At 44.5% G+C, this 27052-nt stretch overlaps 1 protein-coding gene across 1 annotated transcript in view; it reads right to left on the minus strand.

The window, feature by feature from the left end:
* Window positions 1-20030, minus strand: part of ANXA13 (annexin A13) — a 50243-nt gene extending 30213 nt beyond the window's left edge. The window contains exon 1 of the mRNA XM_084748196.1: window positions 19978-20030. Coding sequence (XP_084604322.1) covers window positions 19978-19992 — 15 coding nt within the window. The 5' untranslated portion in view covers window positions 19993-20030. The remainder of the gene's footprint in view (window positions 1-19977) is intronic.
* Between the last annotated feature and the right edge of the window lie 7022 nt (window positions 20031-27052).

Genomic DNA, 27052 nt, shown 5'->3' on the forward strand with positions numbered 1-27052 from the left:
CATCTGAGTTCTCTCAATTTTTTGCCTTTCCTCAGATGTCCATGAGGCATCTGTGTATTTCCTTCAGGGAAGCTGGCTTAGGGCCTAGGGTCCACATCCCCTTCACTTTTCTTCTTCTCCTTACACAGAGGAAGTGAAGAGCAAACCACACATGGGACAGTGACCATGTAGCACTTATCTGCTTAGCATCACTATTTCTTTGGTGGATTGCCCCTCCCACATTCTTGGTGTCCCAAATGAGGGTGTCAGTCATCAACGTGGACACCATTCCTGTCACTCTGGCTGCCATGATTCGTGCAGAATTGAGGATATAGTCGAAACAGAATCATTCAGTCTTTCCCTTGGTGAATACACTGAGAGAGGCAGGAGCGTTCCTCTGAGGGCACCGAGGAGCTGAGTGGCTCTTAGGTTAAAGCTGCTGGTGACCTTTTTGCCCACTACATGCCACAGAGAGAAAGTATGAGAGACAGAGAACAAGAGTCAGTGAGGAGAGAGAATGGACAAGGAAGGAGGAGGGAGGGGAGCAGGGAGAAACATGCCTTTTCACCGCAGTGCCTGGATCCTTAGCTTTCTGTTTCACTCATGACAACCACTAAGGGGGAAACCCTGCTAAGGTCGCAGTCTGTCCTTACCTAAAAGCCCTGAGCTCGGTCAGCAAGGCTTCCTATTCTCTGTCTTGGGGAGCCCGGATCCCCACACCCTCTACCTGAAGAATGTCACATAGTCAGTCCTTAGGCTAATTACAGGTCCACCTCCCTTTCTCTCAATAGAACCTGTTCAGCAAGCACCTGGGATCCGTGGAATGCCTCTCCACGTTAATGAGGCATCTCAGTACCTGAGCTCTTCAGCCATTTGCTCACCCTGGAAATCCCCACCCCCTCCCCAAAGTTCTATATAAGTCTAGTTCACCCCAAATAAAATTGATCTGCCTCCCTGCACCTGGTCCCAGAAGGGTGTTTCCGTTCGTGCTCACTGGCCACTGAATCCCCAATTCGTCACTTCTCCTTTTGTTCCTGAGGACCAGTGGCCAGTGACCCCTGGATGGAAGGGAGCCACAAACCACGAACATCCCCTTCAGCTAAGAGAATATGAGTTCAGTTTCTGCCCTCAAGACCCTGAGTGTCCTGACCAAGTCTGTGGTCTGAAGGAAGTTTCCCTTAATGGAGAACCATAGGTTCTGAGGGGGTCAGAGGGATCCAGGGGCCACCCATCAATCATCCATTTCAGACTATGAAGACATGGACCACCAGTTTATAATTTTTATAGTTATTTATGTATTGATTGATTGGTTTTGTTTATATATGTGTTTATGGGTGTGTGCATGCAGCAGTGTCTGTGTAGAGGTCGGAGGATAATTTGCAGTGCTCTCTCCTTCCTGAGGAGTGAACTTGCTGGCAGGTGTTTTTAATCCACTGACCTCATCATCTTACAGTCCGATGTGGCCTATACTGAAGTATTTGAAACATGCCAGGAGATGGGCTGGCACTTTTAGAACACCTGCTACATACCAGCCTATGTATAAGACCTTCCTTTGTCATCCACAGAGAAGAGTGAACGCTTGTAGTCAGTCAGCCTTATAGGCAAGGACACCTGGCTTCAGGTCCGGCACCACCCCATCCCTCACCCCACTCGTGCCCTCAGGCCTTCTGCTCAGGCCGGGCAACTCCCGTTCTCCTTACCAAGATCTCATGTGGATTTGAGAGAACCTATCTGCTGCTTTTGGAGGCTTGTTGGCAAAATCTGCCGCGTTGTTTTCAGGCTTCATTACTAAGTGATGTTCAAAAGTAATGAAGCATTGCGACATGGAAAGCCAGAGTACTCAGGCAAACTCGGGGCTCTGTGCGCATGGGACCCTGGAGGCCGCACAGACGTACTCATGGAGCCCATCCTGCTCTTCTTTAAAGAAAAACATGTGTATTGGTGCGTACAATGTGTGTACATGCGTGCCTGCTTGTGTGCGCGAATAGGCATGGATTTGTCATGTTGCAAGCATGGAGGATAGAAGACAGCCTGGGCGGGGGGGTGGGGTGGGGTGGGGTGGGGGTGTCAGTTCTCACATTTCATCTTGTTTGAGACCAAGACCTCTTGTTGTTTGCCATTATGCATACCTGGTTAGCTGGCCTGGGAGCTCCCCTGGCCTTTTCTTTTCCTGCCTCCCATTTTGCCATTGGAGCTCTAGTGTTACAGGTGTGTGGTGCTGCGTCCAGTGTTATGTAGATTCTGCTGATTTGAACTCAGGTCCTCACACTCATAGATTTGAATATTTGGTCATCAGAGAGTGGCACTATTTGAAAAGGATTAGGAGCTGGGTAGTGGCGGGGCCCATGCCTTTAATACCACCACTTGGGAGGCAGACACAGGCATATCTCTTGAGTGTGAGGCCAGCCTGGTTTACAGAGTGAGTGCCAGGACTATAAGGAGAAACCTTGTCTCAAAAATGAAAAATCAAACAGCCAACAAAACAAAACAAAACACAACCAAAACCAAAACAAAAAAGAAAGGAAGGAAGGAAGGGAAAAGAAAGGAAAGAAAAAAAAGGATTAGGAGGCGTGGCCTTGTTGGAGGAAGTGTGTTGCTGGTGGTGGCTTTGAGGTTTTAAAAGCCTAAGCCAGGCCCGGTGTCTCTCTCTTTCTCTGCCTAAGGGTCAGGATGTGGGTCTCAGCTACTGTTCCAGCATCTGCCTGCCTGCTTCCATGCTTCCTGCCGTGATGATAATGAACTGAACCCCTGAAATTGTAATGGTTCCCTTTGTAAGAGTTCTGTGGTCTTGGTATCTCCTTACAGCAATAGAACAGTGGCCAAGACACTAGGACTTCGTTATGGCTGCACATGCCTGGCATGTAATGTGGAGTGGGGTCCAAATCAGAAACACCATCATGGACAGGGAAGGATAGGGACACAGAGGGAGTAATCACCATTAGCCATTCTGGCTACTCTTTCCAACCTACTCAAGAATGAAGTCTTGTTCTTTATAACAGTGGGGTCTGTAATGTTGGAGTTAAGGGATTATGCCATGTCGTGATTTAAGAGAGAGAGGCAAAGGGGGAGGGAGAATATAGGGTAGAGGGAGGGAGGGGGGAGGGAGGGAGAGAGGGAGAGAGGGAGAGAGAGAGAGAGAGAGAGAGAGAGAGAGAGAGAGAGAGAGAGAGAGAGAGAGAGAGTTGTGTGGCTTGATCTGTCTCCACAATGACCATGTTTATGTTTGTCAGTGGCCCTTTGGTTGATCCTGGAATGTCCCAGGGCTCTTCTGGAGGAGCTGGGACAAGCTCTCCTCTGGAATGCACAGGGGAGTAGACATGCCATAGTCATTGTTCATTGTTAAATGGGCCTAGTCCTGTTTGCCAAGAAGGAAATTTCATTCTTGAAACCAAAGCTATGGTGCAGAACTTGCACGCAGAGGGAGGAATGTGGGGTCGGATAGAGAGCTGGTGGCAGGGGACTCTAGCACAGGGTCACCACATTCCCCAGGCTTTGAGTGAGCACACAGACACTCTGCCTGCTTTGAGTGTGGAGGCAGAGTGACATCCTTTATGTTCCTATGTGTGTGTGTTTTGAGCAGCCCTGGCACCCACTGACACTCAGGAAACAAAAACAAGACAAGAGGTTAAATGCCAGTAACAATCAGTATGAAAGTCTGGGCTCTGGGCCACAGGAATTCTGGTTCAACAGTGACTCTGCCACTTGGCTGCTCACCTGTGAGTCGGTGTCTTTATCTGCAAAATGGAGGTGGTGTCTATCTTGCAAGGCCCAGCCTGGCATGGGAGTACATTTCAAATGCCAGATTTATATACCACACGATTGCTCCACACCAACATTAACTATCCCACTGTTGTAGAGCATTCATGTTAGCACCTCCCTGCTTCTTCAGCTATCTCTTGCCTTTTTTTGTTGTATAGTGATGCCAACATTTCAGGAAATAATTCTGATGTAGATATCAGTCACATATGTGCTTTTGAGACAGGATCTCACCTATCTCAGGGTGTCTCTGAACTCACTATGTAGCCAAGCATGACCTTGACCCTTGAGACTCCTGCCTTTATTTCCAAGTGCTGGGATTACAGGTGTGTACCATCATGCCGCGCCTGGCTCAGGTAGGCATATTTGATCGACAAGTTTGAAAAGTTATATGAATATATATGAAGATACATGAGTTTTATATTCTGCATATTTTGATTCACATATATTTAGCATGTATTTATCTACAAATACATACACACATGCATACATATTATATATGTCACAATGTTCAATGTTATTTTTCTTTTGTTTTGTTTTGTTTTGCTTTGCTTTTTGAGACAGGGTTTCTCTGTGTAGCGTTGGCTGTCCTGGAATTGCTTTGTAGACCAAGCTGGCCCTAAACTCACAGCAATCTGCCTGCTTCTGCCTCCCAAGTGCTGGGATTAAAGGCGTGTGCCACCACACTTGGCCAAACAATGTTATTTATTGCAGTTGGCCACTGAAGACAATAATTAAGGTAAGTAGATTGTGACTTGTTAACCATTACTGGCTACATAATCTATCTGCTAGCAAAGATTTTGTGTCTTAGCAGAATAATTTACCACACTCTTCATTGACTTTATTGTATCATCTAACACTTAAGGATGGAAAAATACATTTTTTTATTTACAAAAGAGCAATTGCTATCTTGCTTTAAAGTTTTTTACTGGGCTGGAGAGGTGGTTCAGTGGCTGCCCCTCCAAAGGACCTGGGTTTGACTCCCAGCACCCACATGACAACTGACAATGGTCTATAACTCCAGTTGCAAAGGATCACCTGCCCTATTCTGGCTCCCACAGGCACCAGGCTCTCATGTGGTGCATATATATATATGCATTTTCACTTAAATACCTGCTTGGTCCACTGTTGGTCCTGAGCACTTGTTTGCAAACAAGGGCAAGAGACGAAAGAAGGGAGGAAGAAAAAGGAAGGAGGAATAAAAAAGGGGAGGAAGGATGGAAAAAGGGAGGCACTAAGCAGAGAAGAGTTTAATTTGCTGTGATACATTTTAATTAATTCATATGGCTCTTACACAACTATATATTCCTTTTTAGTCTTTTGCTGTTAGAGGTGGCAGTGTTTTGTTTTGTTTTGTTTTGTTTTTAAAAACAGTCTCTCTGTAGATCAGGCTAGCCTGAAATTCACTCTATACTATAGACTGGCCTCAAAGTCAGAGCAATCCTCCTGCCTCAGGGCTGGAGTCCTGGGAATGTCCAGTTCTATAACAATAAACTCTTATTTTCTGATCCTGATGTTACCCAAGTGGAGAGTGGGGACAGAGGATGGACAAGTCTGAGTTGGTGGGACTCAAATGCAGCCTGAGGAGGAAGCCTTGCTCTTTAGCTTGACTCTTTTCCTTCCCCCTTAGAAGCCATATTTTATTAGCTATTTAATTAGCGTCACAGCTCATCTTTAAATCAGACATGTTCTTGCTCATGTGTAGTGTGGTATTCAGATGCAGTCGTGTCTGGGATAGAGTAGCACAGTGCTGGATTACAGTGCTCACTTGGCTGGTGGCACGTAGGAGGTGGGCAGCCTGGTGACATAAGAATGTAAGGGTCACTTGTAACTCTGAAATATTGTTGAAATGTGATGGGAGTGGCACTAGGATTTACTGTTTCCACCCCAGGTCCCCGGAGGCCCTGCCTTGGGGCGCTCTGCTTAGTAAATATTTGAGAATGGTTGCCTAGTGTCCAGGCTCTGAGCCAGCAGGGCTCAGGAAGGGCAGAGGGCAGAGGGCTGTTGTATATTGATCTGCCAGGTGCTGCTGCTGGAAGAGACTAAAGATATTAAAAACAAGGACCAGAATTAGAAGAAGGTGTTGTCTGAGTCTATTGAAACAGGAGCAAAATAGAGGGCGATCGTGCTGGGGATAGTCCTGGAGCTGCCTAGATTGTTCTGAGAGACAGCACTTACCAATACCATCGTCGTCACCTCCCCCACATTACTCTGTTCCCTTGAGGATGTGGGGAGAGCATTCTGCATGCCTGACCAATTTTATGTGTGTGTTAGAATACTGTTGAGTAGTGGTTGCATGGTGGCCAGCACATCTCTAGAACTAGCTCAGTTCCCCTGGCCTGGATGGAACAGTGGCTGAACCACGCTTCCTCGTCCCTGCCTTGAGGGGATGAGGTTTAGGAAACAAGTGGTACTTGCTAACCACCATTCCAGGTGCCATTCCCATGAGTTTGACTGCTGTAGGTGCCTCTCCTAAGTGGAAGGGGTTGGCCTTCTAATGACTGGCTTATTTTATCTAGAAGATTGCTTTCTGGGCTCATCGAAGTTGTCACAAATGGCACAACTGTTTTTTGTTTTTGTTTTTGTTTTTAATTTTGAATCATATCTCATTGTAAGACGGCCTTGTGCTGACTTTAAGAGTGTTGTAAACTTGACAAAACTGAGGTCTAGCTTGGGGAAGGACTTCTTTGAGACAGCATAGATTCCCCTCTCTGCCCTCAAAAAGATATTTACCCTTGATCCAGGTACAAAGCTATGTCCTCTCTTATCTTTTGTTTTCCCTTCTGAGAGTTAGTAGGAACTCCACCTCTTATGGCCTGTAATAAGGACACGGACATGGAACATTTGGCAAGATGGCTGGCACGTGGTGAGCACTTTGTGATATCTCTTGGTTTGCACGGGGCTGAGTGAATTTCTCCCATGGTGTGTAGTCTGGAGACTTCAAAACTTGGGCTGTTGAGATAGCTCCTTTAGTAAAGTGATCTGAGTTTAATCCCTAAAACCAATGTGAAATAGGCTAGGTATGGTGCTATACACATGAAATTCTGGCACTGGGGAGGAAAGCGAGTGCCCATTGGTCAGCTAGCCTGGCCTGGCCTACTTCGAGAGATCCTGCCCTAAGAAAGAAACAAAAATTAAAAACAATGTGGATAGCACCTTAGAAATGACATGTGAGACTATCTGGTTGTCTTTTGGCCTTTACACAAATGTGCACACACTTGCACCTCAACATACACACACTCGCGCATGCACAAACACACAAAAATAAAATCTACCTTTACCACAGTGAGCTCAAAATTATTAACTGTATATTTTGTCTTAATCCTAGAGCCATTTTATACTTTTAATCAGCTGCAAGGACTAAAAGCCACAGAGAAATCTACAGGAAGAAAACTTAGCACTAAGAATGACAGCCAAAGCCAGATCACTCATTAAGTGGCAGGCCCTCCCTGGTCTGGATGATTTACATAAAGCCCATTTTTAATCCTTGCAGCAGCTGTGGAACAGGTGTTATGACTGTGCAAGTCAGCAGAGAGGTAAATTACCCACCCAAGGTCAAGTGATGGAATAAGTATCCATGCCTACACTCTGGGTTCAGAAACTCCGCAACTGACTTCCCACTACTGATTTTTTTTTTGATCCCCTATTAAAATTATTTTTAAGGATAGAAATTGTAGTCCAAGTCTTCAAAAGATTGCCTTTCATAGAAGCATCATTTGACACTTGTCCCCTGGCCAGAAAGTAGAGCCTTTTCTGTAGATAGCTGTGGGATCAAGAGAAGTTCAATGAAGCAAAAATAGAAAGTGAAATGGAAACTGCAGGCTGGGTACCACTCTTTGCAAGGTAACATGGGCGTCCCTCTCTTCTTAGGCAGACTGGGCATGTGGGATGGTCACTGTGGCCATAACCATCACCCAGTGTTCCTTTCCATTCAAGCAGAACCGTGTGTTCTGCTTCTCGTTGGGAAACTGAGATTAACACCTGCCCTACCCAGCAGTCTCAGGAAGATTCAATATTGGCTACTTGGCATGACGACCCGGAGCCGGCAGGGGAGGAACCAGCTTTTCAGTCCTTCCACAAGCTCCGAGGACACTTTCTCCTCCCCACCCCACCCTACACTTTCAAGCTTTTCACTTTTCTTCCAGAACAGAAAGCACTATACAGCATGCTCGCCCTCTCCTTCTCCCCCTGCCTCACTCTCTCTCATGTGGTGTGTGTGTAAGTGTGTGTGTGTGTGTGTGTGTGATTTTAGCAAAGGCATTCTGAAGACTGGAAAGAGTAACCAGTAGGTCACTTCTAATATATTTATTTGGGGGTAGATGGGAGGTGACTGATTTCCTGCCTGACAAACTGTCAAATATTGTCAAATGTAAAATGGCACATGTCTATCCGATAGAATTTATATAAATTGACTGTTGTTATATGTTATTCCCAAGGCGTCATTACAGTGAAGCATTCTTGCTTGAAGCATACTTCAAGTGGGTTTTCACTGTAATTTCTTGGGTGGGACTGATTGACAGAATGGAGCCTCATGACCTTCTGTTTTTGTTTTTGTTTTTGTTGATTTTTTTTTTCTGAGACAGGGTTTCTCTGTGTAGCCTTGGTTGTCATGGACTCACTTTGTAGACCAGGCTGGCCTCAAACTCACAGAGATCTGCCTGCTTTCACCTCCCAAGTGCTAAGATTACAGGCGTATGCCACCAGGCTTGGCTTCCTTTTTTTTTTTTTTAAACAGTGTTTGACATTGATTCTGTGGACAGGCATGGAAAATACAATTATATATGGGAATATACTAAAGCTTCAACTCTTTTCTGAAACCATGTCTAACCTGCCTGCCTAGAACTGGGGGTTTCCTGGGAGGAGATATTTTTTTTCTGTTCTAAATCTATGACATGCTGGATAAACTGATGTTGACTAGCCCATCTGAAACAGATTAAGTAAGCTTGCAAGCACCAGTTATGAGCACCTTGTCCTAACTTGGGCCTCAGAGAGGTCATATCAGTTATTGGAAATCAGCCATATAGTTGGCAAACTCATAAATTAGGCTTTTGATTATGGCTTCATTTTCCAGCACACCCATGGACTTTGCCATTTGTGTTCACATTGTACCCTAGAGGCTTCCATAGTATTCCCCTCATTGTCTAGGTTTGCCAGTCTGGCTCTTTCCTTAGACTGTAGACTTCTTGGTGGTGAGAGCCACTTCATGTCCACTGTCACATCCACAATACCAGCACAAAGGCCACCCACTGAGACACTTGGTCAATGTACATGCATTAGCGAAGGGAATGGGACCATATGCTGCCAATACCAAGCATATGACATGTAATGAATGGAGGAACTCTTTTAGGAAAGCACAAGTCATGTCTCTGTCTTTACAGGAAATGAGGATCCTCAGTGGTAGCTTGGCCTTGTCTTAGTCTGTGACATTGTTAAGAGTCAAGGGCAATAGTGAGGACAGAGGAAGGGAAGAGAAAACTTACCCAGACAGAGATCCTGAGTTGCAAATAATATCAGGCTTCCTGGAGAGATGGAGCAGGGAAAAGACAGCTGAAACCAGCGTAGCTGAGGGAGTTCCCTCGGAAAGGCAGGACTCACAGGGGCAAAGCCAAGGCCTCAGATACTCAGACATAGAGCAGTTTGAGCTAAACTGAACTTAGAGCTCTGAGAATTAACACCATATGGAGGGACAATGGGCTCTAAGGAAGATGGCCTGGCCAGGAGAGAGTTGAGTAGTTTTTTACCCCTGCCTGTGTTTCACAATCATTTTGAATATTTACAATATACAAAAGACAGAGATCTACTTTGGTCCTAAACCAGGAAAAACAGGTATAGACCAGTCTTGTGTAAATTTGAAATTCTCCAGCTAATTCTAATGGATGGCCAAGGTTGAGAGCCATTGATTTAACAATAATTATAAACATTTCCTGTTCATATTCCAATGAAGACAAAGGAAGACTAGAAATGTACTGAGGATTCATGTAGACAAGAAAGCCTGGACCTTACCCAAAATGCTAAACACAGAGGGAAGAGGTCCATCAAAGACTCCTACAGAAGAGTACAATTAGAGCTTTTTTTTTTCAAATAGGTGACATGGAACACCAAAGCATGGAAGTCATTAGAACTCCCATTAGAAAAGGAATTCCTGGGCGTGGGAGATGATGCGGGACAAATATGGCCGCCATCAAGCCTAATGACTTGGAGTCGTATCCTGGGACTCATGGTAAAAGGAGAGAACTGACGCCCACAGTTCAGGAGCTGGCTTCTGGGCGCCACACATGTGCCTCTAACCTCCATATGTATACCATGGCATGTGATTGTGCATGTACACACACACACACACGCACACACACACACACACACACACACACACACACACACACACACCACCCAAAATAAATAAACAAATGATGGAATAAGAAAAATAAAAACAATTCTCTTTTAAGTTCTTCCTCAATTCTTCTGGAGGTCTTTAATTGGTGACACCAAAGTTTCACATCCTTCTAACCTATCAGAACCCATCATTTGTGTTTGGAAATAAAGTTGTAAAACACAAACTATCCAGTTATGTCTGGTCCATGGCTACATTTGTATGATATTAGGATGGGTCCCCAGGGCTTCAGATATTTACTGTGTCAGTATCTATTATGTTCCAGGAAAACTACTTTATTCCTTGCTTTCAAATCTGAGAGCAGGTGACAGGATGATTTAGTTAGAATTTAGTTAGAATTTGATATCATCTTTTGTTTTCGCTTACTTATACATACACTGATGCCAGCCCACCATTCATGGGACAAATCTAGAGTTTCCTCCTGATGTAAATTCACCGATGCAAAAAAGCAAACAGATTTAAAGATGGTAATTAATAGAACAGTTAGTAGATCAGGTGACATGTGCATCCTGCCAGCATCATGAGGGTCATGTGTCAGTTTGAACTTTGGGAAGCACTGAAGGACTATATCTAATCCTGTCCTTTTACCGGTAAAGAAACTATAGTCTAGTTATTAAGTTGCCTGCCCATGGTCACATACTTGTTCATGTAATAGATTCCTGTCCCTGTTAGGATAATGATCTCATACCTCTAAATGGTTAGTCATTTGTATTTTGAGCCAGTTAGTCTGAACACAAATTATTCCACAGTTAAAGTTCATGAATTCAGAGCTGGAAAATATCCTCATGACATATCCACAGACACGGATGGTGGAGACTGAGAGACAAGTTGAAACAAGCAAGGGGCCATTTGTGTTTTAAGCATGACATGTTGGTTTCATTAAGTTGATTGCTTCTTGGTCATAGTTTCTTATGGTTAATCAATCGGATTAAAAATCTTATTGTTTCTTAGGTCAAAATGCACTTAAGTGCTTGTATGGCAAACACTAAGACTACCAACAAAACATTTTGCTTTCTGTGTATTCTGTTTGGCACATTCAAGCACAGTTTGAATCTTACAGGAATATTTGCCAGTCTGCTCTGTGATGATTGCTTTATTTCCAGTGGGATTCTCCTTTACTACACCAGCTAAAGGCAGCACTTGCCCTGGTCCCAGTGCCCCTTTCCACTGGTACCCATTACATTTACTAATACTGTGATGAATCAGAGAGCCAGGAAGTGCACATGGAAGCCTATGCTCTGTCCTCATAGTGGGTTGGAAGTGTGACATGGCTATGTGTTGCCATGGACTCTGCTTTCAGAGATGCAGCTTTGAGGCGACACTACGACTATTAAGTGATTGGCTATCACTCTACATGAGTAAGCTATTTGGATAATTTGACAAGGTTGAAAGCAGACAAATGGGCTAGAAAGATAGCTCAATGGTTAAAGTGCTTGCCATACAAATGTGAGGCCTGGGATTGCGATCCCCAGCACACACGTGTAAATGCCTGGTGGGTGTAATGGTCCTCTTGTAATTCCAGGGCTTAGAAAGTAGAGACAATCTGAGAAGGTACGTTAGCTCTGGCTTCAGCTGGGCCTGTATTGTACAAGTAGAGAGCATTTGAAGAAGACTCCTGATATTAGCTTCAAGCCTCCACACACATGAACACATGTATGTATCCATACACATGTGGACATGCACATGCGTGTGTGCATACACACACACATGACACATGCAAAAAGAAAAAGAAAAAGACATCTATTCAGATCAGAACACAACATGCCGTATTTATATATACTGACTGTTTTGAAAAATGAGTGAAACTTTTTCTATTACAAATAAGCTTTCTTTTATACCTATTCTATATGTTCATACCTTTGTTATTGTTGATGTTTTGAGACAGGGCCTCTCTATGTAGTTGGTTATCCTAGAACTCATTATGTAAACCAGGCTGACCTTGAACTCACAGAGATCCTCCTACCTCTGCCTCATGATTGCTGGGATTAAGTGGGTGCATTACCATACCTGCCTTTTGGTACCTTTTAGTGGCAGCTGGCATCGTTAGGGCATTTTCTATAAAGACAAGTGTTCTTAGTCTATATGTGTTGATGTGGTTGTGGATTTGGCCAGAAACAAGGAAGCCTGACCTGACACTCCTTACACAGGGTCAAGTACCATTGTTCCTGGAGGTGGCAGTGGACACTCAGAAGTGTATATGTGGGGGGTCAGCTTGTCGTACTGAGCAAGGGTATAGGGAGACAAAGCCCAGCAGCCTTTTGTACCCTATAACCAAGTGTGTAAACGAACGCCTGAGTGATTACATTAGTGCCTCTCCCCATAGTGTCACTCTACTCAGGGACACCTGCCATGTAGCCGTGCTCCCCTCCCCTGGCCACCACAAATCACTAACGTAGAACAACTGCTGCCTCAGAACTGCCACTGTCCTTATCGAGAGGACAAGGGTCAGTCTCCAGGAGCTTATGCCCCCTGTGATAAGAGTCAGTGTGAGGGTGGAAGGCAGCAAGTATGACTGTTGATGCAGATCCTGAGAGCAGAAGACAATCTGGGGACAGCTTCTGCCCCATGGTGTACCAAATACACTGGCTCTCAGCTAACCAGGAGTGATTTCTCCTTCCGGGCAACACTGACTGATCCCAGGGGATTACTACCTTCATAGCTAAGGATAGAAGTCATGGATTGCTAAAGATTCTCTGAATGCATAGAAAACCCTCATGACGAAGTGATATCTTAGCCCAAATGTCAATAGTACCGAGGTCCTACGTGCCCAGGGTCTAGGCTGCCTGTGCTTTTAACAATGCTTGTCAACATGTTACTTTAGAAGGTGGTGAGAGACTGAGATGCTAGTGGGAAATGGCACATGGATCCTGACTAAGGCATAGATTTCAAGGCACTAACAGCAAATAACTGGCCTTCCAGAAAAGGGAAGAATAAAAGCAAGCTGTGCCTTTCTGAAGATAAATCTACAAGATGAGTAATGGGATAAAATAACTGGGAAGAAAAACAGTGGAGCTAAGCTCAGACCCTGAGTGAGAAGCCTGCTATGGCCTCCTGCTTGCTTGTCTGCATCGTGATATTAAGAGCACCACAGCCTGCGTGGCAGGATGTCACACCTATGTGACAGCTCTCAGTTGGCCCATTTTAGGGTCTTTTGGTGCTGGGCCCAAGAACATGAAGTGCCTAATACAGCGATTCTCAACCTTCTCATTGCTGCGACCTTTTAATATGGTTCTTCATGTTGTGGTGACTCCCAACCATAAAACTACTTTTAATAACTTACTTCTTTTATGTACATTGATGCTTTGACTGCACGTATGTCTGTGTGAGGGTGTCAGATCCCCTGAAACAGGAGCTACAGACAGTTGTGAGCTGCTTTGTGGGTGCTAGAAATATAACTCAGGTCCTCTGGAAGAGCGAGCAGTCGGTGCTCTCTACCACTAAAGCCGTCTCTCTAGCCTCATGAAATTATTTTTGTTGCTACTTCGTAACTGTAATTTTGCTACTGTTATGAATTGTAAATGTAAATATCTGAGTTTTCCAATGGTCTTAGGTAACTCCTGTGAAAGAGTGGAGACCCACAGTTTGAGAACCTCTGGTCTACCAGAAGAGGAATACCACTAATTATCTGGAAGCAAAACACGTGTCACGGGGAAAGGAGCATCTATTCAAGGGTTGTTCACAGACTGTTTTGGGAGCCAAAGACCTTGGGATTGCATTAGGTTTCCATATATCCAATCACCACTATAGTGCACCAAGGAAAAGAAGCTTGGAGAACAAAGTAGCAGCTGGGAGACGAAGGGTATTTCTCAAGGATGACAAGAGCCATGTCTTCAGGGGCTATGACAAAGGAAGCATGCTTTTCATTAGAAAGGAATAGTCCACTTCCTTCTTATATTGCCAAAGGCTGTCTTTAGCCAATTCACCCAGGGCGAAAACTTGAGATTCATTTCTTATACGATAAAAAAAATAATAATAACTGGTATGTTCTAGAAACTGTGGATCGAAGATAAGTGGGCCGATGGAATTGAAGAGAGAAAATACTGGGGACTGAGTCAAGCTATTGTGTTCTATATGCTGTGCAGTGAGGGCTAAGCAACAGAGTGTGGACAGGTTGCGATTTGCTAAAAAGGAAGCAAGGTGAAACAGCTGAATTCACTTGAGCAAATTCCTATCTCAGTCAGCATCAAAACAATAAACTTTATTCTTCCCCTGTAAGAGACTTTAACTATGTGCTGGCTCCAAGCCTAGTAATTCTTTTCTTTAAAATTCGTGTGTGTGTGTGTGTGTGTTTAATCCTTTCCCCTCATATGAAGAGGGAGTTGCTTCACTTCCTGTCTGTTCTTCGAGTCTTTATTATCTCTTTGTCATCAGAAAGTTAGTATGTGTAGCGGGGCCTTGAGACGTGATATTAGTAAAACCACAGTCTGAAGAAGTCAGCCTCGAGAAGGCCATGTCCCCACTCCCAAAGGTAAACCCAGCCTGGGCCACAGTGATCACCCACCAGGCAGGACGTGATCCAATCCATCCAGAATCCTCTGACAGTGAAAAAAAAAAGATGACTTATGTATTTGTGTGTATGCATGTCTCTGTGAGTGTGTGTGTAGGCATGTGTGTCTTCGAAGGTAACACAGGGCCCAGAAGAGGGTGTTGGCTGTCCTCCCTAGCACCCTCTGTTCTTTTGAGGCAGAGTCTCCCTTTGACCAGGCACATATGTCATCTTGGGTTAAGGTGGAATACAACAAGCCACAGGGATCCACCTTCCTGGGGGGAGGGGCTGGGATTACAAACATAAGCACAGGACACCTTGCTTGTTACTTAAGTGCAGGGATTCAAACTCTGGTCTTCGTGATGGTTCAGCAAGCACTCCCAGCCACCAAGCTCTGACTCCATCCCTTCTCTGGCATGTTTTGCACAGGTGCTGAAGGAAGATAACGCACAGTTCTTGTGTCCATTGGCTTTGCTTCTGCAGATTCAGCCAACCACAGATTAAAGACTATCTGGAAAATAACTGCATCTGTCCAGCGCATGGATGGGTATTTTTCTTGTCCCTGATTTTGAAACAGTTCACTGCTCCTGCCACCATGCCTGCCCCTTGTTGCCATGCCTCCTGGCCATGATGTGGTCCTGTCCTAAATGACTACCTCCTTCTATAAGCTGCCTTGCTCATGGTACTTTATCACAGCAAGAGGAAAAGAACTAAGACAGTAGCCAATTAAAGAATCTATTGAAATTTCCTGGGACATTTGCTGTGTGGTAGGCTCTGTGTTTGTGGTATACTATGAAGCAACATAAGACGCCATCTTGTACTCAGAGAGCCATCAGTTGAGTGGTTCTCAACCTTCCTAACGCTGCGATCCTCTAGTGCAGTTCCTCATGTTGTGGGGACCCCCCGACCCAAAAGCTTTTTTCATTGCTACTTCATAACTGCACTTTTGCTACTGTTATGAATTGTAATGTAAATATATGCTACACAGGATATCCACAGGTTGAGAGACACTGATTTAAGTCCACAGGCAAGTGAGAGTTATAGAATGTTATGCTGAGATGATATTTAACCCAGCTTGGAGGAGGAGGAGACTCAGAAAGGGGATGAAAGAAGAGGAGGAAGGAACGATCCTGATGATCTACTAATTACACAAGGTAGGTTAGCATCTAGAGCTTAAATGAACCCAAGACAGTGTGAAAACTTGCTAAATCCAAGTCCTTGCTGTATCGTGTGTGTGTGTGTGTGTGTGTGTGTGTGTGTGTGTGTGTGCGTGTGCGTGTGCGCGTGCGCGTGCGTGTGCCAACTAGAGGTTAATATTAGGTGCCTCCTCTATCACTCTCTGTAGGTCTCTCATTGAATCTGGAGCTCACTGTTTTGCCTAGGCTGGCCAGCAAGCTCTTTGACTCTCCTGCTTCCATGGCCCTCACCCAATACCAGGGGCTACAGATGCACATGGCCATGCCCAGCTATGATGTGGGTTCTTGGAATCTGAACTCACACCCTTGTGCTTGCACAGCAAACATTTTACCTCGAGACTGTCTTCCCAGACCACCGTGGTGTACTTCTTTGGAAGGACCGACTGACCTTTCTGTTTGAGAGAGGGATGTACCAGCATCTCTGAGGATTGGCATGAGGACTGTGCCCATAGCAGGCACAGTGAAAAGCTCAAACATCACAGACCACAGTGCACAGCTATGCAACTCCCATTCCAGTGAGTACCAGATGGACTTTGGCTATCACCAACACTTCTAAGGTCTCATCTAAGCTCTCTCTGTCTCTGTCATTCCGGGGAGTCTCAGTTCTTGCTTCTGAGCTGAGAATACTGACTCCAGGCTGCACCACCAGGCTTGTGCCACCAGGCTTGTGCCACCAGGCTGTGTATGGATGCATCCATGCACTAAGTGGCTCCTGGTACCTGCAGCTCTTATAGCCTTATGTTAATTTGTGTGCTTCATTTACTCCCTCGTGTGTGTGTGTCAATGTCTGCCCTATCTGTCCCTGGCAGCCTTCTTGCCACCTCTAAGCCCAGGACACATAGTTTCCATTGAAAAGTAGCTAGCCCTTGAATGAAAACCTGTCTGTAAATAAAGAGGGCAGGCTCTTCTCACAGAGTATTTCGCTATCACATCAGGTTCTCATGCATGGGCAGCAAGCACTTTACTGAGTCACCTCTCCAGCCATAGCTTCGAATTTCTAAGAGTCCCGGCAATGCTGCTCCTTCTCCTAGGGCAAGGGCCCAATGGACAGCAAAGCTGTCTGTCCTTCTAGGCTCTCTTTATCAACATTGCAGATCATTTCCCAGAAGCCACTCATCCTTTTGGGTTTGTCAGCATTTCCACATTTTAGTGCCCCTCCCAAGTCTTGTTTTCTATCTCTGTTACTTTGCCAGCTCAGTTTTCAATTTCTTTTCTCGATACCAGTTCTTTTGAGAATAACCCATACACCAAAGCAGAACTGATGACCCACCTCATTAAACCTAAGCGTGGTGTTCGATGTATCTTACTTTTCAATGTGTGATGCTCTACAGCATAAGGACCAACTTATGTAATGCAAACTCTTTGAGTCAGTGTGATGATACTAATCCAGGGTCTTGGTTACTACTATTCAAACAGGTTAGTCCAATGATATCTTTAGTACAAAAAAATGGAGAGTGGGGGGAGGAAAGAAAATCAGGACTGGTGAGATGGCTCAGTGGGTAAAAGTGTTTGTGGTGAAAGCCTGGAGACCTGAGTTAGATCTTGGAAGGCATGTCAAGGTGGGAAGAGAAGACTGACTCCACAAAGTTGTCCTCAGACTTCCATGCATGCATCATAGCATGTGTGCTCATAATATGGATATAAAAAAGAAATAAAAATAATAAAATCACTAAAGGGGAGGGAAAAGGAAAGTAAGAAGCAGCAGTATTCTTCAGTTTCTGGACTGGCGAAGTTCCAGATGTTCCAGGAAAATGTATTTCCTGGCCATTTTTCTCTTGATTTTGCAATAATAGTCAAGTAGTTATATATGGATACTGGTCTGTGGGTGTGTTCTTGGGAATGTATGATTTTCCTAGGTGTTAGATTGTGATGATAACCTAAAATGTACCATAGAGCACCCTGGATCATGAGGATGAGCAAGTGCTGGCACACGAGTTCAGTGTCTGCTTTTGTGTACACATTTTTAAAATTTTGAATAAGCCAAATTTCATTTTATAGCCACATGAGGGAAATAGAACAAAGATGAGAGAGAGAGAGAGAGAGAGAGAGAGAGAGAGAGAGAGAGAGAGAGAGAGAGAGATTGTGGAAATCAAGTATTAGAGCCAAGAGCCAAGAGCAGAGCCCAATGGCATAGCAAGACATATCGAAACTAAACTTTCTCGCAGATTGATTGGAGTAAGCGTGATAGCACAGTGGAGATACGAGTCATACTACATTATACTTTAGGCTTGCAGGAACTCAAGAGACAGTAGCACTAGAAACAGGACACTTGGAGATTGCACATGACCACGTAACTCAAGAAAACAACATCTCCCACTACATGAACATCCATTTGAACATCACAGATTTGCATTTATTAGTATTTAATTTGTGAATCTGTTTTGGCATTTGGGTTTTAGTTTGTACATATTCAAGAAGCTTGGTAGGGAAATTAATCTGAGCCATTTCTGGCATAATATTTTTGTTCTGTAAGTATGTTTTTGTACCCACTCTTTTAGAATGGAGTCACTTCCTCTGGGCTTGTTAAATTTCTCTGTTACACTGTAACTTAGCTTGGGGCCATGTGTGTGGGGATAGGGTGTGGGCTGGGGCTGTTAATGGGACACTGCTTGGAACAGTGAACACTAGAAGGCTATATTTTCTTCAATTAGCTGCAAATATTGTAACAAGCTTTTTGCCTCTGTATGTGTGTGTGTGTGTCTGTGTGTGTGTGTCTGTGTGTGTGTGTGTGTGTGTGTGTGTGAGAGAGAGAGAGAGAGAGACAGACAGACAGACAGACAGACAGACAGACAGACACAGAGACACAGAGACAGAGACACAGAGAGACACAGAGACAGACAGAGACAGAGAGCAGACAGCGACACAGAGACACAGAGAGATCCCTACTTGTAAGTCATGTCTGTGATGAGGTTTTTAGCCTGAAGCCAAAGGCCATAGCTGGGTGATCCCACACCTAGGAGAAATCTTATAATTTGAAAGGAAAAGAAAGTCTTTTGGCTGTGGTTGGGTGGGAGCAAGGCTACCAAGAGTGGGATGTCTCCTCTGGACAACTGTTGGTTGCCTCCTGAGAGGAGTAAAAAGGGGCCTGGGGATTAAAAACTGGAATCTGTAACAATTCCGCTCCAATCTCAAAAGACGACTGCCCCAGTCAGGGGCGGATTTTCAAGGGACAAAGTGCAGGCATTGGGCCGTTGGTCTCCTGAAGATTTTTGTGTCTAGTTACAGAGTTTATAATATAATTAGTTTTTGGTTCCTGAGAAAGATAGTGAATAGATAACTCATAATCATGGCTAGCTAGAAAAAGCTATTTACATATGATTTAAAATGAATGACCCTCTGAAAACAATATTTTCGTACCCGTAAAGGCAAACCCTTATAAAGAAGGCTAGTTCACAGGGAAAAAATTGAATGTTTACTCCCTTTACCCCTAGTGCCATGTTCTATAAATATCTATATTAAGTATATGATGTATATAGAATCTCTCCATGAAAAACTACAGTGGCTGCACATGATCTTGCTCAGTCTAACTGGACTAGCTCCAGGTATCCGTATCGCTGCATAAAAATCTGATTCAATTCTTCTCTGCCTCATGCACCAGAGACACCAAATGGTAAGTGTTTCGGTCAGTTCTTAGTCGTTTTCAGACATGACATTTGTAAGCCTAGATGTTTCAGAAGTGAAAAGTGAAACATTTACTCTGTTCATGAACAACTGCAAATATCTGGGTGTTGGGCGATAACACCGGAGGATTTTCACCTTGTAGTCTAAATGATATAGCCTTCCAGGAGCATCTTTCTCTTGCTGTACCCACACTTTTAACAGGAGCTCATCTGCCACACAAACTGACTGGGAATAGTCTATGAGGGTTTGTACAACTTTGCCACAAACTAAAAGCTTTACTTATTCATTCTACAAACACATGCTAGCCATTTGCTCTCTGCAAGGCAATCTTTATTGTGTTATTTTAAAGCCCCTCTTACAAGATTTTTTACCGGGTGGGAGAGACATGTACTTCAAATACATTTAAAAAGCATAGTACACTCTTGCTAGTGCTCCCGACGAGGGGAACATCAAAGCGATGAAACAGAAGGATACCAGCCATGAGTTCACAGCTAATTCTTTCACAGGCTAACCAAACAGGAAACTGATCCCCAAAGGCAGTGAGTACTTACGTGGCGGTTCCCCATCTCCTCTTCTCTGAGATGCCTGTCCTGGCTTCCTTCAGAAAGAGATTGGTCCTCCCACAGACAGAGTTTATAATGGACTTCTCAGGGCACAGTATCTCCTGTGTTTAATAAGTAACTTTTGATGTTGGATTTGAATACACTGTTGGGGATGGGTAGGGAGTGGCGATAGCTATGAACAGACCTTAGCTACCCAGGCTGAGCAGGCAGGCCATCCCACAGAAGATACACGCCGGGAAGGGGAGCTTGGCGTCTTTGAGGTGAATTACTTAATCACAACTAAAAGGTTAAAGCTCGCCGCACTTGTAATATTTGAAAGAATTTGAAAAGATTATTCCTTCTTTCCCCTCTTCTTGGAGATACGTTCTCATTATATAGCCTGTGCTAGTCTTCAACTGGAAGAAATCCTCCTGCTTCAGCTCCAGAGTGCTGATATTACAGTCATCTAGTCTCTGTCTCTGTCTCTGTGTCTCTGTCTGTCTGTCTGTGTCTGTCTGTCTGTGTCTGTCTGTCTGTCTGTCTGTCTGTCTGTCTGTCTGTCTGTCTGTCTGTCTCTCTCTCTCTCTCTCTCTCTCTCTCTCTCTCTCTCTCTGTGTGTGTGTGTGTGTGTGTGCATGTCACAGAGAGCACATGCAGATCAGAAGACAACTTGCAAGTCAGTTCTCTCCTTCTGATATGTGTGTCTGAGGGAGCATCAAACTAAGGTGATCAGGCAGGGCAACACTCATTTTTACCCACAGATCCATCTCAACAGCCCCAAGTTATTTTTGTATGTGTGTGTGTGTGTGTATGTGTGTGTGTTCATTTTTTAAATAATAAAAGCATTGCTGGATATGGAGGCACACACCTCTAATCTCAGCACTTGGGAGGCAGATCTCTGTGAGTTCGAGGTCAGCCTGCTGTATACAGTGAGTTTTAGCACAGCCGATGCTACATAATGAGACCCTGACTTTAAAACTGCCATCATTGTCACCATTATAGCATTAACCAAAGAGACTGAAGACTACATTTTATTTATATCACTATAATTATTATATTGTTTACTACAGATATTTTTTGGTGGATACGTTTGGTGGTGTACTGGGTCATCATTTTTATAATCTAAATAGGTTTTGAATTTAAAAACTAATACAGGCAAGTGGATCTCTGTGAGTTTGAGTCCACCCTGGTCTACAAAGCAAGTCCAGGACAGCTAAGGCTACACAGAGAAACCCTGTCTTGAAAAACAAAATACAAAAACAAACAAAAAATAAGCCTACTGTTCTCTCAGTCTCTTTTAGAGGCTTGCTTCTACGAATCCTTCCAAAAGTCTGTCTGTCTGTCTATCTATCTATCATCTATCTATCTATCTATCTATCTATTTATCTTCTATCTACCTGCCTACCTACCTATCTACCTTCCAATCTTGGTATGTGCACTTATAACAAAAGGCTTTCGTGATGTCTTTTGCTCCATGCCTGGCATGCATGTATACTAAGGAGATGCTCTTCTGTTACAGGCATTAACTCAGCATTATTAATTAATCCACCACTACAGTCCATTTAGGTTGTTTTGGATTTTCTGCGTATATGTCTTTGGTTTTTATTTGTCTATTTGTTGAATCTTGAGATGAGATTGCTTATCAAACAGGACAAGAACTTAAAATTCTAGTAGCTGTTGTCAAGATATCTTCGACATAGGCATTAGAATGTTGAACTACTGTTGAGGGTCAGCTGACCCATAGGCCTAGTGTTTAAAAGATAAAGCTGACAACCTATGATGGCATTCATTGCTTGGTCCTGCTTGCTGCTGGCATTCACACAGCCCAACTTTTCACTTCTGTCAAATTCAAAAAGGAAGAATGGTGATTTAACTTATATTTCTTTTATTCAATATCTTTGAAGTAATATATTCAATTCCCTTAGAGCTCTTTTGTAAACTTTCCTACTGTTTGCTTGCTAATACTCCTGTTTTCAGTTTGTGTTACTATTCATAAAACTCTTTATAGTAAAAGTATTATTGCCATTGCCAAGTAGAACAGCTGTTTTTCACGAGGTTTTTCATTTTTGTTTTTATTGCCTTTGATCCATTTTTATATTGAGCATGTAAATATATATGAGAGGAAATTGTGAGTTTTTAATGTTTAAATGTCAGTGTTTACTTTCTCTTGCTTAGAAAATATTTTTTCTGCATTAAGATGCTTAAATATTGTGTTTTTCTAAGGTTTTTCTTTCATTTGTCTCAGTAATTGGAATTGAAGTGAGGGTCTTGGGTGCTAGGTGAGCCTTATATGGCTGAACTGAATCACTTGTCTCTTTTTACTTTTTATTTTGAGACAGAGTTTCACTAGGTTCCCTAGCTGGGCTTGAACTCACCCTGTAGTTCAGGCTGCCTCAACCTCCAGAGTAATAGTAATTATAGGTCTGTACAATCAGCCCCAGACCAAAATTATTTAAGTTGATTAATTTTAAAAATCCTACAGGTGTTTAATTTGTTTAATCTTTAAAAGTATTTTTAAAGATGTATATTTAATTTTCCTGTGTATCACTTTTTATCTGCATGTATGCCTGGTCCCTGTGGAGGCTAGAAGAAAACATCTGGCCTCCTAGAACTGGAGTTACAGACAGCTGTGCATTACCTGATGTGGTGCTGGGGACTGAACCTGGGTCCTCTGGAAGAGCAGCAAGTGCTCCTAACCACTGAGCCATCCCTCCAGCCCCACCCATTGGTATTTATTTAGGTTTAGTATCTTTTTTTCCCCAGATCCACCAAAGGTGGGTGCTTGTTGGTCTAGTCACTGTTACACCCCAGGACCAGGCCAGAGTATGGCACACATCACATGCTAATGCCATCTGTGGAAGGAATCCTTGAGCAGTGTCACTAAGCATTGATTGCTGTAGTATGAGCTGTGAGAAAGGACAGTTGCCTGATCTAGGTCCCCTCCTGGCATGTCCAGAGTGCAGGTCACTGTCCTGGGCGTGGTGGTACCCACTTTTAATCCCAGAATCTGGGAGGTGGAGGCAGGAGTACAAGGCAAGCACTTGGCTCCATAATGACCTTCAGGACACCCTGGCTACATGACACCCTGCCTCAAAAAACCAAAAATTCACTTGTGTCAGGTGATAAAAGCCCCATCCTGAAGCCATGGCAGAGGGGCTGGTAATGCGCAGAGCCTTAACCCCAACTCTTGCCCCCCATTCCGTCCCAGTGCTAGCCAGCCAGGAGTCACCATGAGGCAGCCAGGGTTCGGAAGACTCCTGCTGATTTTTAAAAATTACAAGCAATGAGTATCCAAAACATGACATTAAAATGTTACTTCATGTTCAGAGAAGACAGCAGGACCCTGTTATTTGCATTAATAAGCAAGCACCCTCCCCACCTCTCCCAAATGTAAAGTGTAACTCCGTTTTCTGACATGCTACTCAGAAAGGACATGATGTCCCCTCTGGGTCCAGCATCCTCTTAATACACGCCTCACATGTGCTTGGGCATGTTGGCAGAAGTAATAAGGGTAAGGAGAAAGAGGGGAACCAGATGTGGACTGCGAAATCTGACCTCTCCCTGACAGCTGCCCCCGGATCCTTGCCCAGCTCTGCCACCGTGGGTGATAGCTGAGGCTGTCTGCATGTCCAGGCCTCTGGGGTCAGGATAATGATCTGGCACACTTGCATCACTGGGGACAGACTGAGTGTGTTAGCAGCTCTCATGCTGGCCACAGTGACGGGCCATGGTTATCGGGCAGGAGTATAGTGTAGGTGTGCAGGGTGGGGCCAAATCATTGTGGCTCTCTTTAGGTTCCTTAACGGCCGCTCACTGCCCCTCTCAGCATCTCACCTAACATCTCTGTGGCTTGTCCACTTACCCCAAGGCTAGGAATTACGTCATCCATCAAAGGGCATCTGAGACCTGCAGCAGAGATCTTGCCACTCTCCCGGGACCTGCTTATGTGATATTGTCAGCATGGTGTTTCAGAAGCACTGTTATTGACACTTTCTAATGTTCTGCAGCTATAAGAGCTGCGCGGAATGCTTACCATACTAGAGCACAGGATTTGGGATACCCTCAATTGGTGTCCCCAGGCCATTGTCACTTTCATTTGGCTCTAGAATCTGACATCACCTCTTACTCCTCTGAGGTGAAAGGTGCATTTTTCTGTTGACACCTTGAGCTGCAATCCTCCTGCCTCTGTCGCACCCCACCCCCACCCCCATGTGCTGGGATTGCCCGGATAGTTAGCCAACATTTAAACTATGAATTAAAGGACAAGGCGTTCTCGTTTGAAAATATAGTATTTCAGACTGGATGGCAGTAGCTGTGCTAAGGTTAGAAATAGGCAAGGGCACTACCGATTGGAGGAAATCAAAGAGTGGAGACTAACCGGAAGAGTTAGTCTTCCAGGAAGAGTGCTAGGGCCTAGGATACGTGTGAGTAATACAAACACCCCTGTCTCTGAGAACTCGTAGTGGGAAGAAGACACAAAGACAAACATGACCCACACACTGGCTCTTTGCTATTTTATTACAGCTGTTGCACCTAATTTCTGCTTTATTGTCCACTGTCTCCTTAGACAGCTCCAGGCTTCTCGGGGTCCAGTCAGCCCTGCCCCACTTCAGCAGCGGCTTTGAAGTCACGCCCTACGCATCAGTTACCCCCTCCTAGAAACCTCCAGGGGATCCGGGTTGGTTTCTGGTCCCTCCCCCTTATGATTTTGACTTTAGAAACTCAAAGGTCGGGAGAATGAACAGGGCAATTAGATACACACACGTCACTGCGGAGATAAGTTGTGTTCAAGGCTGCCTAGCTAGTGAGCCTGTGGATACGCACTTATGGGTTTATGGCCCCGAGGAGGTGAAAGATAGAAAGCTAAGAGGCCAAGTCGGCCTAGCTTTTTAATTTTCCAGATCACCACCACCAAGGACAATCTCGATTTTCTAGATGTACCAGGTTTCCATCTGGCTGAAATTAAACTCTCCTGGGTATCTTTTTTCCCCTCCTTCCACAGATGGATGGAGTTAGCTGGAATGTACCCAACAGCTGCAGCCTTGGGGACTAACGGCATTTCTGTGATTTCTGGACTCTAGGGAGAGGGAACTATTTTGAGAAAAAGATAAGGAAATATAATCTGCAGGAGTAAAGATCACTGGCCCAGTAATGGAAGCATAATTTTCCTGTATTATTATAAATATTTAGTTATTATAAAATTTTAATAGGTGCTGTGTAACAGAGAGGACTTACTTACTTATTTGGTCTTTTGGATTTTGAGGATTCATAAAAATGGAGACACTGCACACCAGGTGGGAGGCGCTGTTGGCAATGTGTGGGAGTGTCTAGGTTATCGTGGTGACTGGTAGAGTGGGGATCTGGCCACCTTGCTCCTTCCACAGTCCCAACACCACAGTAGTCCTCCGGGACTGTTGCACTAACATGTCACCACATTTCTCTGTTCACCATGGAGGACAAGTGAGCCTGTGAACACTGGAGGTTGTATTGCTCTCCTGCCTATTACCCTCCAGGGGCTTCCCCTCGCTCTCCGGGAGAGTCAGCCTTTATGTCATTATAGGTCCTGTAACGTCCAGTGTCCCCCTGACTCCCATGGGCCTCTCTCCCATTCTCTTCCCTTTATGCTGCGTGCTCTGGTTGGACGTGCCTCCTCACTGCGCCTTGCAGCGGCCCCACGCAGGCCTCAGCGCTTTTGCACATGCTGTTCCCTCTGCCCGGTAGACTCTACCTGCAGTTGTCTCTATGGCTTGTATTTCTGTCCCTCTAGGCCTCTGATGAGATGTTACGACCCCTTCTAAAGCTCCCGCACATTTGCTGATCTTTTTCCTTGGGCTTAACTATCATCAGATCAGTATGTGGTGTTTCAATTTCATTTTTTAAATGGTACCAGGGATTGAGCCCAGAGCCATTCACATATTAGGCAAATGCTCTACCCATGAGTCCTCAGTTGGATTTTTTTAGTATAGTAATTATTTAATACCAAAGAGTTAATTATGACAGATATATACGATATTTTGATTATATTCGTCCCTATTACTCCTCATTAGTTCATCTTCCTCCCCCTACTGCATTCATAGTGGCTCCCTTTAGATCAGAGCTTATCCCTACACCTCTCCACCTCCACCCCTTTATACACAAGAGGGGAACCTGGATGGCCTCGATGTGTTTGCTGATAGTTAAGTGGATTAAGAGACACCTAGGAGATTAGTGAAGCTCACTTCAGGTGTGTCCGTGAGGGGATTTCCACATCTGATTAGACCTAATCAGTGGCTTGGTCCCCCAAGGAAGCCATGATAAGATAGTATCACTGGAGGGAATAAAGGTAGGAAGGCGAGGAGCCACTCGTATGTCCTAGGGTCTGTCCCCACTCTGCCTTCTTCCTGTGTTCGCTCTTCTCTGCTCCATGTCAGCCACGATGTGAACACTCTGCTTCCCCCACCCCCACCCCCATGCTGTAGTGAGAATTGTGTCATTTTGATTTCTCTAAAAACCATAGAAATGTTATGGGAATATACGGGGCTGCTTTGCAGTAGCTGACTACGATTTGCTTTGCGTTCTATCAGGGGCGTGGTTTTGCCAGCTGCAGAGAATTTCTGTGATTGTGTGACCTTTGGGATTCTGGGGACTTCTCAGAGGATATGTAAGTGCTGGAGCCCCAATAGGGGATTGCTGGTTGGTAGCTGGACGCTGTTGGTTATGAGTTGCCAAGTGGTTGTGCACAAAGAAGCAAGAAGAAGAAATTAGATATCCCGCTGGTGAACAAAAAACGTAACCCCAAGGAACGTCCCAAATCAGCAGGAAGTAGTCTAACGATAACGACACCCCTTTCCCCTCTACCCTTCTTTTCTCTCCTATCTAGCATTAGGGGGTTGAAAGGAAAGAAGTAAAGGGGTAGAGAAGGATGGAAGAGAGAAAGTAACCCACGAAGTAGCCAGCTATGGCTCCACCATGCCTTTTCTGTGGTGACAGGATGAACCTTCTGAAACTGGGTCAAAGGTGCCTTGTCAGGGATTCTTGTCACAGTATTTTAATTTATCTTTCTCTACCTCACTGGGACAAACCTTAGGAGGACAAGGGGTTTTTT

The sequence above is a fragment of the Acomys minous genome, assembly GCF_964271855.1.
Source record: "Acomys minous genome assembly, chromosome: 12".
Classification (NCBI taxonomy): Eukaryota; Metazoa; Chordata; class Mammalia; order Rodentia; family Muridae; genus Acomys; species Acomys minous.